This window comes from Emydura macquarii, unplaced genomic scaffold (assembly GCF_026122565.2).
Source record: "Emydura macquarii macquarii isolate MOO-44397 ecotype Brisbane River unplaced genomic scaffold, CSIRO-AGI_Emac_v2 contig_2676, whole genome shotgun sequence".
In the NCBI taxonomy this organism is placed as follows: Eukaryota; Metazoa; Chordata; order Testudines; family Chelidae; genus Emydura; species Emydura macquarii.
In genome coordinates, this window is record NW_027132813.1 from 48,597,430 (window position 1) to 48,614,876 (window position 17,447).

At 42.6% G+C, this 17,447-nt stretch overlaps 1 protein-coding gene across 1 annotated transcript in view; it reads left to right on the forward strand.

The window, feature by feature from the left end:
* NAPB (NSF attachment protein beta) overlaps positions 1 to 16,582 on the forward strand; it is a 47,205-nt gene extending 30,623 nt beyond the window's left edge. The window contains exons 6-11 of the mRNA XM_067565340.1: positions 2,323 to 2,378; positions 2,913 to 2,997; positions 4,392 to 4,496; positions 11,663 to 11,731; positions 12,261 to 12,311; positions 13,429 to 16,582. Of these exons, the coding sequence (XP_067421441.1) occupies positions 2,323 to 2,378; positions 2,913 to 2,997; positions 4,392 to 4,496; positions 11,663 to 11,731; positions 12,261 to 12,311; positions 13,429 to 13,533 (471 nt within the window). The 3' untranslated portion in view covers positions 13,534 to 16,582. The remainder of the gene's footprint in view (positions 1 to 2,322; positions 2,379 to 2,912; positions 2,998 to 4,391; positions 4,497 to 11,662; positions 11,732 to 12,260; positions 12,312 to 13,428) is intronic.
* Positions 16,583 to 17,447: the final 865 nt, after the last annotated feature.

A 17,447-nucleotide genomic window follows, 5' to 3' on the forward strand; every position in this document is an offset into this window, starting at 1 on the left:
CACCTGCTGAGAGTGTAATTAAACCTTCTTTTCCCAAACCCTCTGAGATCAGGTAATGGTTTCATAAGCCAAGGCAAACTGGGTAGGTGGGGCCCTAGAATAATAGTGGGGGACAGTTACTCCACCTATGACATCATTTGATGGGAACAGTGTCATGGCTTATCCAGGAAGGTGGATTCCCGATCAGTGGAAAACTGTAGCATCATGAACTTTTCCAGGTGCAACCCACTTTGATGCCTGTAAATTGGCCTTTCTGGTCTACAAGGACCTGCATAACAATGGAGCAGTACCCTTTATGGTTTATGTATTCATGTGCTGGATGATGAGGGCAAACTATGGGCACATGAGTCTTGTCAATGGTCCCAGTACCTTTTGGAAACCCCATTATCTCAATACCAGCAGTTACTTCAGGGATTTTGTTTATGCTCAGCACCTTGAGGAAAACCACACGCCTGATTCCCTCAGAAGTTTCAGCCACCACTGTAACCACAGTTGACTTGCTAACTAGTTTGATGTTCGGAACAGACCTGTAGTGGTCTGGGGTAGGCAGCTTCTAGATGGTTATAGCAACCCACTTCTGGAAAAGCATGGCTGCTCTCGTGTGTGTTGCTGGACGGTCAGGGCAAGCTGCTCACAAACTTCCAGAAATGTGTCTTTCTTCAAGCAAATGTTGTGGAGCCACCACTAGTCACCCTAGGTCTGCATGACAATATGATCCCTCCAGTCTGTGCTTGTGGCCCCGCTCCAGAAGTGCCGCTCTACAGATGGGGCATCAGCATCTATAGCGAGAATTGTGAGCAGGATCAGCCAGATTGAGCCTGCCACATCTGTATCGTCCTTCTCTTCTTCCTCCTCCAGCAGGTGCCTTCGGTAGGTCAGAAAACACTGCCGAAACGACCACCAGAGTCTTATGGATGCTCTTCCTGAAACAGGAGCAAAAGCCCAAGCAGGAGAAGTTCTTCAAATGGTGACTCCTCCATGGCTTCGATTGCCAGGAGCGTGAAGGGCCGGATTAATGCAGGGGCTTTAGGCGCTGCAGCCCATGGCCTCGGCCCAAGGGGGGCCCGCAAAAATAAATCCGGGTGGCTGGTGAACCGCCCGTTCTCAGGCTAGCCCCCGGCCCCGTCCCTTCTGCCCAAAGCTACGCCTCTTCCACCCCTCTTCCGTCCAAGCCCTGCCCTGGGTGGCCCAAGCACCGCTGGCCGGGTGACCCCAGTGTGGGAGTGCCCCAAATGCCCCCTAAGCCCATGTCCCACCACTGCCCCGCCCCAACCTACCCTGGCCATCCTGCACCCCCGCGGCCCCCCACCCCCACTGCCAGAGTGCCCCAGCACCAGATGCGGCCCCAACCTGGCCCCAGGCTGGCCAGTCCACCCCAGCCCCTGGAGTGCCGCTGGCCCGCACCACGCCACAGCGCCAGCCTGCCTCGTCCCCATCCTGGCCGGTCTGCCCCAGGCCTGGCCCAAGTTCTCCCAGTCCCTAGAGCACTGCTGTAAGGGGCCCCACAAAATTAATAGCCCCGGGCCCAGAGGAGAGTTAATCCGGCCCTGGGAGCATGCAGACCCAAAAGACAGCTCAACTGGTGTGTTGGCAGGCTGTGACGACTTCCTATAAAGTGCCCAGGATGGACAGTCAGGCTTTCCTACAGTGCCCCATGAACAAAGGGCTAGCGTGGCTACAGTTGGGGCGGGCGCTAGGAAGCCGGCAATAGGCTGGTTTGACTTGGGTCTGCGTAGCGTGTTGTAGGCACATGAATGTGGCTGTGAGACCTCGGTGCAGAAATTCTAAACCTAGGGTCAGTATTCCGGGTGGCTGCCCTAGCCTGGGCTTACAAACAGCGAGCCTGTGGGCTTGAATCCTACAGACCCTGGTCTTGCAATGCCTTGTAGATATACAGACCCACGTAAACCCATTGAAATCAAATACTGCTATTCTTTAAACTAAAGGCTTACCTAACCTTATCATGGCAAAAGTGATGAACTTCGTTGCTTTATAGTAATTGTGTCAGTAATAGTGTGTCACCACCAGGAGACAGATGAGCAAGAGTTTGCCATTTGATTTCAGTGGGATTGCGGACAATAGTAAGAGCTGTACTCAGTAGTCCAATTCTGCAGGATCGAGCTCTTAATCCGAGTTCATAGGTTGCAGTGATTCAGTATTGGTATAATCCTATGGGACAGTAAGAGTGGAATGTCACGTCTTCCCTCTAAAACCACCTGAGGAATCTTGAGAAGTTCTAATCTTCTTAGATATGGTTTTTACCACAAATCTTATCTCAAAAGCAACATGTTTGAGAGAAAAATGCTTGTGTCTGTCTTTTAGGCAATTGCACATTATGAACAAGCTGCAGATTACTACAAAGGTGAAGAATCCAACAGGCAAGTCTTCTTCATAGAATAGTTATTTTAAACAAGGAAGATTTACAGTCTGGATTTGTCCTTTTTTCTTTCCTGTTCTAAGATGTGCAGTATTATATGCCTCTTCTAATATGTGGATTCCTGCGTTAAGAGGCTGAATTTGTCACTTAGGTACATGAAATTGGCATTGAGGTGCTTTCATGTGAAAACTGATTTCTGTCTTTATTTAGATTTTAATGTTTGACTTACATACAGTGTGGAATGTTTAATGCATATGCTTTCTAGTCTCTCTGGGGGCTGAAGATCATACCAGAGGTTGTTGGAAAGAGAATTTTCTGCAGATTTGCAGAAAGCTTTAAGATTCAACATAGGACCTTAGTGTTTTAATAATTTTGGTATTTGTAATATACTCATTTTTCTAACCGGTAACTGTACTGGGCAACGTTTTCACATACATTAGCTAGTGGATGTATCTATTAGAGAAGTAGTGAAATTGACATATTTACCACTATGTTCTGTACCATTACATATTTTAACTCAAGTCCTTGATTCTAGTTCAGCTAACAGGTGTCTGCTGAAGGTGGCTGCATATGCTGCTCAATTAGAGCAGTACCAGAAGGCAATTGAAATCTACGAGCAGGTTAGTGTATATGCTCTCTTTATAAAATGGACAATATAGTTGAAGTAACGTAACTGCTAGAGTGTGTGTTGCTCCTGATGGGCTCCAGGTCAGGGCCTATGGTCACTAAAACTGGAATTCTATAGGCTTATCTACACTGCCCCGCAGTTTGGACTATGGGGTTGTGAATAGCTGGAGCACCAAAGTGCTGTGCTGTAACTCTCCCATGTGGATACTGCAGGCATGAAATAAAGGGCTCCTAGTTCATCTGATCCAGCACATTACTGACCAGCTTCAGCTTTTGCTGACTTCCATAGGAGTTGAGGGCTCTCTGCATCTGGCCGATTCAGGCCCCAAGCCCAAAGCATTAAGGTACAGAGAAGCAAACTTTTGTAGTGTAGGGGTGGCTGGAAGTCTTCTGTTTGCACTGTGGAGGTGCAGACAATATCTTCAGGGATGCTGTGGGGCCGTGTGCTGATTGGTGACAATTACTGCACCTGTCCTGCAGTTTTGCTCTCCCCAGTGCACAGAGGACCTGAGCCACAGCCATGCTTGGCCCATTCCCCACCTGGCCCTTTTAGGGTCTGGAATAGTCCTGGCAATATAGAAATGCCTGCCCTGCCTTGCATTCCAGGACTGCAGCCATCCAAATGAGGTCTGCCTCCCGCATGGGTGTGCAGTGGTGGGAAAGCAATTCCTTTCATTCTCCTTCCCCTTCTACTGATCCTATGCAGGGCAGCCATGATTTGGCCTGTGTGGGTGTATAGAGCTACGTAACATACTCCAGAACATCAGTTTGTAATGTCAGACAGACCTGGGGGAGGGGCCGGGGTGTTCACGTGGATTCTCTTTGCCTGCAGCATTCTGCTCTATAAGAGGTGCCAGGTTCCAACTCCTTGGCGGAAGAGCTTAGACCAAGTGCATATGATGACCGTGTGAGCACAGTATACAAAAGGCCACAAAGAGAGAGAGATTGAGATTCCCCCCAGAATCAGTGCTGGTGGAACTGAGAGACCCACCTTTCTGTTCTGGGGGGTGGTCCTCCTAAATAATGTGCAGCATTTAAGTGCTGCATTGACATGCGCCATATGAGAGGATAGATGGGGGAGGGAGGATTGCGCACGCATATGTACAACCACAGTAGGTAGAGTCTTTAATGCATAAATCACCTAATCACTTTATATAAAAAAAATTGTGACTGCTTTATTTCAGTTTGGAAGTTGAGGTATTATATGAAACCTGTTGAGCTGTTGCTTTTTGATAGGATCTGGTACTTGTTGCATGTTTTTAATCCAGTCTGTTAAACATGTGGGAGCTATTACATGTAATTTTGATCACCTTGGGGTTTTTAGTTCTTGTCTTACAAAGAAAATACATTGTACAACCTGACTGTAGCTATAACTTTTTATGTCTAGGTTGGAACAAATACCATGGATAATCCTTTGCTGAAGTACAGTGCAAAAGAGTATTTCTTTAAAGCTGCTCTCTGCCACTTCATTGTGGATGAGTTGAATGCTAAGGTTAGTGATCGCTAGTGTGTTCTTGGATGTACAGTATCACTTCAGTGAAATTTTGCAACATGAAGTGATGTTAATGTGACTGAACTATATTGCAGTTCCAGAGCATGGGAGTGAAATATAAATTCTCTCTTGATATGCAGTGATTACTATTAAACATTCACTGTGGGATTTGAACTACAGCAGTGCTTTCCTATTCTAAAAGAACAATTGACTTTTTTTTTTTTTGTATGGGAATCGTTGCTGAGGCGCGGGGCCTGTTTTTCAAAGCCAGCTTTTCTTTTTATGCCTGCCAATAACCAGAGGCGCCCGTTAGTTTTGGGTGCAGACGAAGGCATGTAGAGACGCCACAAATCAAGCAGAGGCATATATGCCCACATTCGTAGCCACAAAATAGTGCTGGCAATTATTCGCAAAAGAAAGGGAGGCAGGTATTAAAATCAGACCCATAAACTCTCTGTCTAATGGCATACTGTTCAAAATAAAACATTCTTCATGTGGGCACAGTCCCATAAAAAGGGCACGGTGTAAGCGTTTCCAAAAGAAAGGATTACTATATATTTTAAATCCTGATCATGATGGGTAACAGAAACAGGTTTCTTTTTGGAGAAGTTTAAATTGTGACCTTTTTATGGGACTGTGCCCACGTGAAGCATGTACTTTCTCCTATGGACTGTGGAAGTCATTCCCTTAACTTCGCAGTCTCTGTTGTCTCTAGTTTCTGCTAAAATCTACAGGGGAGAAAGGGAAATGACCTCTTATTTGCAGTTCTTTCAAGGTAGATGCAAATTCTCCTTTCCTGCTTCCTCCTTAGAACAGTGGACGGACATTTTTTTCCCAGTAGAAATGTAAGGTAGGCCTGGTCTACAGTGTCAGCGGCAGTTGATGGGAGATACGCAAGCTACATAGAGTAGCTTTTACTTAGACTCATAGACTCTAAGGTCAGAAGGGACCAATGTGATCATCTAGTCTGACCTACTGCACAATGCAGACCACAGAACCTCACCCCCCCACTCCTGAAATAGACTCCGATCTGTGACTGAGTTAAATCCTCAGATCATGGTTTAAAGACTTTAAGATACAGAGAATCCACCAGCAAGTGACCCATACCCCATGCTACAGAGGAAGGCAAAAAAAACCCAGAGCCTTTGCCTATCTGCCCTGGGGGAAAATTCCTTCCCGACCCCAAATATGGCGATCAGTTAAACCCTGAGCATGTGGGCAAGACTCATCAGTCAGACACCCAGAAAGAATTCTCTGTAATAACTTAGAAACCACTCCATCTAACGTCCCATCACAGGCCATTGGCATATCTACCACCAGTAGTCAAAGATCTGTCAAACACCAAACTATGCTGTCCCATCATACCATCCCCTTCATAAATTTATCAAGCTCAGTTTTGAAGCCAGCTAGGTTTTTTGCCCCCACTGCTTGCCTTGGAAGGCTATTCCAGAACTTCACTCCTCTGCTGGTTAGAAACCTTCTTCTAATTTTAAGTCTAAACTTCCTGATGGCCAGTTTATATCCATTAGTTCTTGTGTCCACATTGGTGCTGAATTTAAATAATTCCTCTCCTTCCCTGGTATTTATCCCTCCGATGTATTTATAGAGAGCAATCATATCTCCCTTCAGCCTTCTTTTGGTTAGGCTAAACAAGCCAAGCTCTTTGAGTCTCCTCTCATAAGGCAAGTTTTCCATTCCGCAGATTATTTTAGTAGCCCTTCTCTGCACCTGTTCCAGTTTGAATTCATCTTTCTTAAACATGGGGGATCAGAACTGCACACAGTATTCCAGGTAAGGTCTCACCAGTGCCATGTATAACGGTACTAACACCTCCCTATCTCTACTGGAAATACCTCATCTGATGCATCCTAAGGCCACATTAGCTATTTTCACGGCCACATCACATTGGTGTCTCATAGTCATCCTGTGATCAGCCAGTACGTCCAGATCCTTCTCCTCCTCTGTCACTTCCAATTGATGCGTCCCCAGCTTATAGCACAAATTATTGCTGTTAGTTCCTAAATGCATGACCTTTCCACTATTAAATTTCATCCTATTTCTATTACTCAAGTTTACAAGGTCATCCAGATCTTCCTGTATGATATCCCGATCTTTCTCTATATTGGCAATACCTCCCAACTTTGTGTCATCCGCAAACTTTATTAGCAAATTCCCACTTTTTGTGCCAAGGTCAATAATAAAAAGGTTAAATAAGATCGGTCCCAAGACTGATCCCTGAGGAACTCCACTAGTAACCTCCCTCCAGTCTGTCAGTTCATCTTTCAGTATGACCCTTTGTAGTCTCCCCTTTAATCAGTTCCTTATTCACCTTCCAATTTTCATATCAATCCCCATCTTTTCCAATTTAACTAATAATTCCCCATGTGGAACCATATCAAATGCCTTACGGAAATCTAGGTAAATTAGATCCACTGCATTCCCTTTGTCTAAAAAATCTGTTATCTTCTCAAAAAAGGAGATTTGGTTGGCCTGGCACGATCTACCTTTTGTAAAGCCATGTTGTATTTTATCCCAATTACCATTAACTTTGATGTCCTTAACTACTTTCTCTTTCAAAAAATTTTCCAAGACCTTGAATACTACTGAGGTCAAATTAACAGGCCTGTAGTTACCCGGATCATTTTTTTTCCCCTTCCTTAAAAATAGGAACCATGTTAGCAATTCTCTAGTCATACGGTACAGCCCCTGAGTTTACAGATTCATTACAAATCCTGTGCTTGCAATTTCATGTGCTAGTTTCTTTAATATTCTTGGATGGAGATTATCCGGCCCTTCCCCCTCCCCCAATTTAGTCCCATTAATCTCTTTGGGTTTGGCTTCTACCTTGGTTGTGGTGATTTCTACCTCCATATCCTCATTCCCATTAGCCACCCTACCACTGTCCCCAAGATCATCATAAACCTCATTAAAAATGGAGGCAAAGTATTTGTTTATGTATTCGGCCATGCTTAGATTATCCTTAACCTCCACCCCATCCTCAGTGTTTAGCAATCCCACTTCTTTCTTGGTTTTCTTCCTATTTATATGGCTATAGAACCTTTTACTATTGATTTTAATTCCCTTTGCAAGGTCCAACTCTACTTGGCTTTTGGCCTTTCTCACTTTATTTCTACGTCTTGACTTCCAAGAGGTAGCTTTTTTTGCTGATCCCTCCCATTTTCCACTCCTTATAGGCTTTCTGCTTTCTCTTAATCACCTGTCTGATATGCTTGCTCATCCAGCTTGGTCTCCAACTTTTGCCTATGAATATTTTCCCCTTCCTTGGGATGCAGGCTTCAGATAGTTCCTGCAACTTTGACTTGAAATACTTCCAAGCCTCCTCCACCTTTAGATCCTTGAATTCTTCAGTCCAGTCCACTTTCCCAACTAATTCCCTTAATTTTTTAAAGTTAGCCCTTTTGAAATCAAAGACCCTAGTCACAGATCTATTTTTGTTTATCCTTCCATTTAGTTTGAACTGAATCAGCTCATGGTCGCTCAAACCCAGGTTCTCCCCTACAACCAGCTCTTCTATGAAGTCCGTGCTACTCACCATACCAAATATAAAATGGCATCCTCTCTTGTTGGTTCAGCAACTGTCTGGTGGAGGAATCTGTCAGCTATCACTTCTAGGAAAATCTGAGCCCTATTATTATTACTAGTGCTGGTCTTCCAGTCTGTATCTGGGAAGTTAAAGTCTCCCATAATCACACAGTTCCCAGTAGTATTGACTTCATTAAAAGCCTTAAAGAGGTCTCTATTCATGTCTAAATCAGATCCCGGTGGTCTATAGCACACCCCAAGCACTATCCCAGGGGAAACTCTAGTAATTTTCTTCCCCAATGTGATTTTTACCCAGACAGACTCTGTCTTATCAGTTCTATCACTTCTAATTTCTTTACAGTCTACCTCATCATTGATATACAATGCTACTCCACCACCTTTGCCTTTATATCTGTCTTTTCTAAACAGCACATACCCTTCAAACCTTATACACCAGTCATGACTACTGTTCCACCATATTTCTGTTATCCCTATAATATCTGGTTTCACTTCCTCTACCAGTAGCTCTAGTTCATCAATTTTGTTACCCAGGCTCCTTGCATTGGTATACAAACATCTTAATTTTTGCTGTTTTGGCTTTGCTCACATTCCTTACCTGATTTGGCGCAGTCATTCTACTGCCAATATCACCTATTAGACTGGTATCTACACTACCCTTCCTCTTAATGTTCATTCTGCTCCCCACTGCTGTGTCCTTTCTTACTTCGTTTTCCTCCCTCTCAATGCTAAAATCAGGCGTGGAGATTACCTGGGCATCTCCCAACCATCTACCCCAGCTCCCTAGTTTAAAGCTCTCTTAATCAGTTGTGCCAGGCTCCATCCTAGAAGTGCATTTCCCTCCCTACTCAGGTGAAGTCCATCCCAAGAGAACAGTCCTCTGTCCATGAATGCCTTTCAGTGACCATACTTCCCAAAGCCCTCCTTGTAGCAGCACTGCCTGAGCCATCTGTTGATCATCAGAATCTTGTCATGTCTTTGTCCTCCTCTAGGGACAGGCAGAATCCCACTGAAGATCACCTGAGCCTCGATTTCCTTAAGAGTCTTCTCCAGCCTGGCATAGTTTCCTTTGATACATTACAGCGAGAATCTAGCTACATCATTTGTACCCACATGAAGGACAATCAGTGGATTCTTTCCTGCTTTCGTTAGGATCCTCTTCAACCTCAGGTCCACATCCCGTATCTTAGCACCTGGCAGATAGCACACCCTTCTGTTCTCTGGATCAGCTCTGGTTACAGGCCTGTCTGTTCTTCTCAGCAGGGTGCCCCCAATCACGTAGATCTGCCTTTTCCTGGTGACGGTGCGATTCTCCAGCCAATCCCCTGTTCTTTCTGGCTGCAAGTCATCTCATCAACTATTCTCCTTTGCAATCCTCTGCAACCATTCCTGTATCCTCCTGGGGCTCTTATTTGGTGGTATCTCCATTGGCTTATCCACTCTTTGTATACGACTAGCTGCTCTTCTCTTCTTCCTTGCCCTCCCAGCTTCAGTAACCACCTGCTGTGCCCCTTCTTCATTCTCCAACTCCGCAAACCTGTTTCTGAGCTTGATTTCTCCTTCACTAGCTGATCTTTTCCTCTGCCAGGTTCTCGCAGTAACATGCTTCCATTGGCCGCTTTCCTTACCCAGCATTCTCCCCTCAGAGTTCATTGGTCCAGCTTCCATCTGCAGGTCTGGGTTTTCCCTTTAGCCTCCTCATTCCTTTGCTCCATCATCAGCTCGAATCCTCTTCTAAACTCAACCAGAATTTCCACCTGCATCTCCAACCCTCAAATCTTCTCTTCCATCAGCTCTATAAGGCGGCACTTCAGACAAACGAAGCTCTTTTGAGGTACCCCCTCCAGGATCATGTACATCCCGTAGCTTCCACATGCAGTCATCTTCATTGTCTCTTCTACTGCTTGAGTGACTACCACCTCTGTATCTGTCACAGCATTTCCCCTTCTTCCTGTCAGTGAGACACACTATAACAAAAATACCCACCAAACTAACCCCCAACGAGCACCCCAACAATACCAGAACACCCCACACTCCCTCCCCAAACTCCCACTCAAACTGCCCTGTTTTCAGCTCTGTTTGCTGGCTCCTGTGCGGCTGCATTGACGGGAAATGCCCTCCAGCCTTACGCTTCTTGCAGAGATGGATTTATGGCATCGACTGGAGAGCATTTCTGGGAATGACTGAGCAGGTTTTCACTGCCCGCTTAATCTATCCTGTGGCATTGATCCTGCACTGCCGGCACAACCCCAGCAGTGTAGACATTCCCTTCCCACCTAAACTAAGGGCACTGCCCTATTAGAGGCTGTGTGACTAGCTGGGGCAGGAGCATCACCTGTTGCGAGGAAGAGGTTTCAAACTTAAATAAGCCTTCTAGCCCATTATTTTGCCTCTATTCTTACAACACTTTAGACACATTCCAAATCAGGCAGAGACCAAGTTTGGGCCTTACATCTGAATTTCCTTGCGTTCTTGGGATTTAATTGGAATCTGTTATGTTAGGCTGGTGCTGGTTGTTGTGTTGTGCAAAATTAAGCACTCGGGACTTTTTCAAGGGGAAAAGGCAGTATGCCGCATTTATTGACAGAAACTAAAGTAATAACTAACTTAAACCTACACATACACACACACACACACACACACACACACACACACATTCACGCGCCCAAACATACCAGAAAGCGTTCTATAGTTATATATAGCTACCAGTCCTGATTGTGGCTTGAGACCGTAGCTAGGGTCCGTTGCTGGAGTTCGTGGCTCGTGGCAGCTACCTGGCCAGGGAAGCTGGGCACGAGGAGAGCAGGGTCCTTGTCGGGCGCGCACCGACGCTCTTCTTTAGATGATGTGTAGAACGCTGTTTTTCCCCCAAAGCCTTGAAATCTCACCCAGTCTTTTATAGGTTTTTCAGTTCTGCTGTGTCACGTCGCTTCTCTGTGACCCTTGATTGCTGGTACAATAGCAGACGTGACTTTCAGCTTGTTCTTTGATGTCTTGATTAAGTTTGATTAAGTTTGATTAAGTTTTTCTGGGGTGGATCCTTCTTTGCTTTTTGGGGCTATGTTCACACTCTTCAGCCTAGGATGGACTTCACACTTCATCAGGACAACTTCATCAAGACAAGCTGGCAGTTTGGGTCTGACTCACACACACATACAGCCTCCATTCATACCTTGTTCAGATAACTATCTTATTCATCTAAAGGTTTAGAAAGGGTTTGACACAAGATGGAGTACATAGGGTCAAAATGGGGTTTTTACACAAGATGGAGTACATAGGTCAAAATGGGGTTTTATATTCACAATGTGGAGTATGACTGAGAGAAGTTCAAATGTTACACGATTTCAATAATAACCATATAGAGGTTGACACAAATAAGGGTATGAATTGAAAGCTATGAATTAATCTACAGGGTTACAATTACAATTAAAAACCTCTGAATTAAGCTACAGGGTTACAATTACAATTTTATTCCTACAGTTGCAGTGTGTTAGGATTAGGTTACATAAAGACAAGAACTATGAGAGTAACTCTTGTATTTAGGTGAAACCTAATGCTTATTTTTCCTAGTAATTTTAACTTAAAGGCTAGCTTCTCTGTTACAGCTTGCTCTTGAGAAGTATGAAGAAATGTTCCCAGCATTCACAGATTCAAGAGAGTGCAAGCTAGTGAAAGTAAGTAGCACTGATGTTAAATACAGTTGCTCTGAAAATTGAGTTATTGATTGGAAAATTTTTAAAAACTGCACTTGGACTATATCTTTCCTTTACCATATATTATGTTGATCTGTTCGTATTATTTGTATATGTTAGAGGACACCCACGTAAGTTTATATCTGAATTGGAATTGTACAGAACTTGTGTAACTGGGGAACAATTAAAACAGAGACAAATAATAATCTTAATGAAAGTAGATATTTATTATACATAAGCAAATATAACAGTAGGTCAACAAGTGCTGTTGGATAGCATCATACATTGTATGCACATTGCTGGACAACAGGTTCAGGAGTTCATTGCTTTGCCTGAAGTGCAAGCATTGGATATTTATTATCCATTTTCTTTCTTAATGGAGAAAAGCATTAGTCGTAATCTGTAGACCAGAGGGTAACAGAATACCCAGACAGCATGGGCTCAGTCTGCTGTAAATTGAAGTGATTGATTTTCAATTCTAATGTATAACCCTTGATTGTAATTCTGTTAGAAACTATTGGAAGCTCATGAAGACCAAAACTGCGAGGCGTACACTGAGGCAGTAAGTAGTACACCCATGCATTTGTGGCAGATTATTCCAGGACCAAAGTTCAAAGGCGCTTCCCTTTAGTCTCCATTTTCGCCTGCTAACTCTGCATGCTCAGTCATTTGCACAAGAGTTTTTGGGCCCTGTTATTCTTTGAGCATGGACCGCATCCTCAGCGCTGTATGAGACACAAAGGCAAAGAGCCTGGTTCTCACGTACACTGAAGCCACTTCACACCACTCTGGAAGGGTAAACAGTGTAAAGGGCCTTAATAGAAAGGAAAATTCAGGCAAAAGTCTGTCCTGAGGAGCTGACGGAAGGAGTTTACAATCTAAGGGCCTGAGTCATTACTGTGTTACTCCTGTTTTACACAGCATAACTCCACTGCAATTAGTGTAGTCACAAATCAGGTCCTAAAACCTAAACATCTCTGGGCCATATTCACCAGTGGGCTCAGGCTGCTTTGGGCTTTTGCGGCAATACAAAGCAGCTGAAAATGTTCAAAGGTCCCTATTCAGCAAACCGTCTCTCATCAGCAACGCACTTAAGCACACACTTAAGTCCCATTGAAATATAATAATATATAAAAAGATTTGGGTGGAGTTCTTTTAAATCCATTAGTGCTCCCCTACTGCTCATCACTGCATTGTGAGGACCCTTACTCCCCACTCTAGTTCCTTCCTCGTCTCTTCTTTTTTCAACAATCCTGGTCTGTTTGTGCAAACCGGAGGGTATCCTCCATGCTAGTTTTTATCTTGCCATGAAATGGCCAGTAGCAAGAGATGAAGAGCAGTGGAGTTGCAACAAACTCCTCTAGTCTCCGAGAGGTGATTCTAATTTGGCCATGCTTTCCACACCGAAGCATTGTCCTGCTCTCCCAAACTTTATCTCTGGAATTCTTAGGGCCTAATCCAAAACCCATTAAAGTCAAAGGGAAAATTCCCACAGACTTTAATGAGCTTTGGATCAGTCCTTTACTGCATATATCAATGGATTAAGGAATATTTAACTAATAGAAATTAGAAAAAAAAAATAGCAGTAAATCGTGTGCTATGTTTCATTTGCTAGGGGTAGCGATAGCAGCATTCCAGTTTGCCCTGTATTAAACTGCGTTAAACTTCCTTCCAATTAGGTTAAGGAATTCGATTCAATATCTCGCCTGGATCAATGGCTTACGACTATGTTGCTTCGCATCAAAAAGTCAGTTCAAGGAGACGGGGATGGAGACCTGAAGTGAATTATTTGTGGTATTTGTGGCATGCGGCCTAATTCCTCAATAATCTGTTTTTGTGTAATGGCCATGGATTATTATGGGATGCTTGACACTACGTCTAGCTTAATTTTGTGTCTTATGAACCAAATGACCTGTGTAATGTTAGTATCCTGGTGTCTGTTTTGATGACATGGATGGACAAGTACTGATAATCCTATGTGTTGCTGACAGATCTTCCATATGTGAGAGCAATAGAGGGATTCACAAGACTTTTGAGGTCAGTGAAAGAAATGATTGTGGCAGAAATCTTAATTTTTGGTAACTGATGAGCCAAGTCTTTAATTTTTAACTTGTTTTGCTGCCATTTCTCTACTAGCTCATGGTCTTCAGCACCTTTGATCCATGCTTGTAAATATGTTTGTCCATGACGTACAGTCCACGCAATATTTTCTGATCTGATGTTGTATTGCTAAAGTTCTATGTTTTTAATGGACCTCAGTCAGATATGTAGACTTGTGTTTTTAAAATGATAGAGCTATTTTAATAATAGTGAAAAGCTTGTGATTTTTATATACAGTATGCATGTGTGTATGTATATATACTATACAGATACATGTGTGCATGAATAAATACATAATGACCTGGGTCTAAAAACATGAATCTTCATAGGTGAGGGGTCTGCTTATAATATATTATCAATTACCTTCTCCCCAAAACATTCATTAAATAGGACCTAGCTTATCATGTATTTTCTATTTAAGAACTATATATAAAATGTAAGTTTCTTCTATTTTTTTCCCCCTGGATATATTTTTCCACTTATTTTATTTTGTGGTGCACACCATCTCTACTGCCCTAAAATGACTTTAACAGGTAATATATTTTTCTAACTTTTCATTTACATAAGTTCCTGCTATTGTCTTTGCTGCAGGTGTTTTGTATGTACCAGAAAAATATTTATTTCCTTACCTTTGTGCTGCTGACAAAGCTGTGTCAGTGCGTGTGCGACATAGTTATTGAATTAGGCTTGATCTTAGCTAAAATATCCTTCTTCAGCACTGTTGGACAAAAGCTTGACCAGGCTTGCTTTAAAAATATGTAGAAATTAAAAAAAAAAACATGTAAAATGATCTTGAATGTGTGAGAATCCCAGTTTCTTATGTGTGCACAGCCTAGTTTCAATGGAAATAATTATACAAGCTACCTATATTAAATATATGTATAAAAGTGATAATAGACAGTTTGTCAGTGTTATGGCTTAATAGTTCAATGCCGTTCCAGTAAGCTGTAGAAATAATTTTATTCTTGTATCACCAGTGCTGCTCCCTCAGTGAAAGGCTATTAGCTTTATTTTGCATAAATGCTGCTTATCATTTGCCCTTTTAAATATAAGATATTCATAAAGTAGGAAGACACTAGCATCCCATAGTGCTACGCTCTATGGCCTACGTTGGTTTTTTTCTCTCTTTTGGAGGAACAAACTGCTACAGATATTCATGGACTTACCCACAATCCAGTGTACTAACTGGTTTTCATTTTTGTGTCCTGTGTAAGACTACCTGCATTTTTTTTTGTCTGTGCTTCTAGTTTTCCCTATTAAAATAGGATTGAGTGACTGTATTGCCTGATGTATAGTAAAAGTATGGGGGTGTAGTAATCCTAGCAAGCCAGCACACAGACACCATTTGTTTACAGAAAATATCATATAGGAGACCAAATGATATAATAAATTCCAGGCAAGAACATGGTTTCTATTGACGCATATCAAAAATAAATTTAAATTTTCTTCCACTTGATTGTTTTCTAGACATGTATTTGTAAATTAAACCAGGAAGGGGTCTGCCCCTACTTTCAGCTCTGTGCTGTCTGGTGACTGTGGCTTTTCTTGTAATTTGAATTAAACAACACTATTGAGTTAACATTGAAATTGTACATTTTCTCCCCCTCAAGAATGCAAAGAGCTTCTTAGGGAAAATTTGCTTGGTGAGTCAGATGGAGATGTGGGCAAAAGGGGACACAGGGAGGAGTTAGCTCTAATGGGAAGTGGTAAAGTTGTAACTTGTGTGATCATCACTGGCTGGTTACAGTAGAAATGGCTGACGTGGGCCTCACTATAGAGGGAACCATTCCTGAACAAATTAGACTTTTCTTTAAACATTAGTGATATGCCAGCATCGGCCTACATGTCTCTGAGCAACAGTAGGGAGGCTGATAGAAGCATTCTCCCCTTGATCTAACTGCATCAACACAGTGATTAGTTGGCATAGCGATGGTGCTCATGTGGGGGATTTTTCACACCTCCATGCTGTAGCTGTATTGACCCATCTTAAATTGTCTCTCTACAGACTAGCCAGAGAAGAAAACATATGCATGCATATGTTTAGACAAACAAAAAGCTAGAACAAGCCTAAATATTTGAAAAAGCACTCGTATAAGAAGAAAATGAGACATTTGTAGAGGATAATAGGCATTAAAGTTTCATACTTTCCTTATACATAAAGGAAGTTATTGATTACATGTATTCACATCATAGTACATATGATTTGGGATCAAATGAAACACAGCTCAGCCAAGTTTAGTGAAATTCCTACCCATGTCTCATTACACAATAGGTATGTTTAATGTTTCATACAGACGTGGAAATATTTTTTACAACTTGGTACGGGTTACATTTTCCTTTTTGTGGTTAATTTATTTTTCCAGGACCTAAAAACAGTATTTTTGCACAATTGTGATAGTATGCATAAATTGCTGATGGTGTTGGTGTACCAAAACTCAATGTACTAGTCTGTGATCTGTCATTAATGCACTCTGTAATGTAGTAGTATTGTTTGAATGCAAACTTTGGTGATTCTGTATAGTAGCATGTCCTTTGTAATGTAATTATTTGTCGTAGGCCATGATACCAGTTTTCAAATCATGTAAATAGAGCAAATCTGCCAGGCTGTCCCTCCTCCTCCCTGCCCAGGTCAAGAATCTGTACTATGAAAACTAATAATGAAATGGCCTTAGCAGGAACAGATTATTTTGTGTGAAGCGGTACAGTAATAAAATAAAAAGTATGAAAAGTAAATAGTGATGAGCATTCTTTTCTGGAAAACAGCTACTCCTATGCACTTGATTTCCTGGTTTGATGAGGGGTGCTTTTTACAGATGTGGTACAGCAGTGACCGCTAGCTGTTTTAGCTGTACAGTAAAAAACCATTTTCCTCAAAGATTGCTTTGCAGCATGTGGTTCCAGATTCTGCATGTTTAGTCTGTAATTCTTCAGAATGCCATGCATTGACTTTCACCATTGCCACCCAACCCTACAGCAAATGATTATTGTTAAGTATAAATAAATCTTGTCCAGACCTGCAAGGAGGACCCAGCAAATCATCAGGTATGGAACCATTGTTCTAATGTGTCTCCCAGTCCTGACATGTCAGTGTTTTCATGTCACTAGCCTCTGATTAGTTTGTACTGGATACATAGGGTTCAGTTACAACATTCACTTTTTGGAAATACTGCCAGCTGGTGCTGAGGGAGTTATGCCCAGGCAGTTTCCCTTAGTCACAATGCTGTGAGAACTCAGCTACCACCTGCACCTATGCTAGGGCTGAAGGAGGCTTATGGGAAACTTGGTTCAGAGAGAACACCAGGAAGCCACTGGATGCTTAAGAGGAATAGCAAGGATCAACCAGTTAAAACCAAGGGGAGGATGTACTGTCCTTTAATACTCAGATCTGAGTGCTGAGGCATTAACAATGTTGCTTGTAAATGGGAGGTTACTGTGCACATAACCACTATACTACATATAAATAGACTGTACAACTGAAGTTCTTGTAAGGCTATGTTATGTTCTCTTGTGGAAAATAAGGGATGAGTCCCGTAGTTTTCTGAAGCATGTTATAATTACTGCAAAAATTAACATTAGGGAAGCAAAACAGCATATTGAA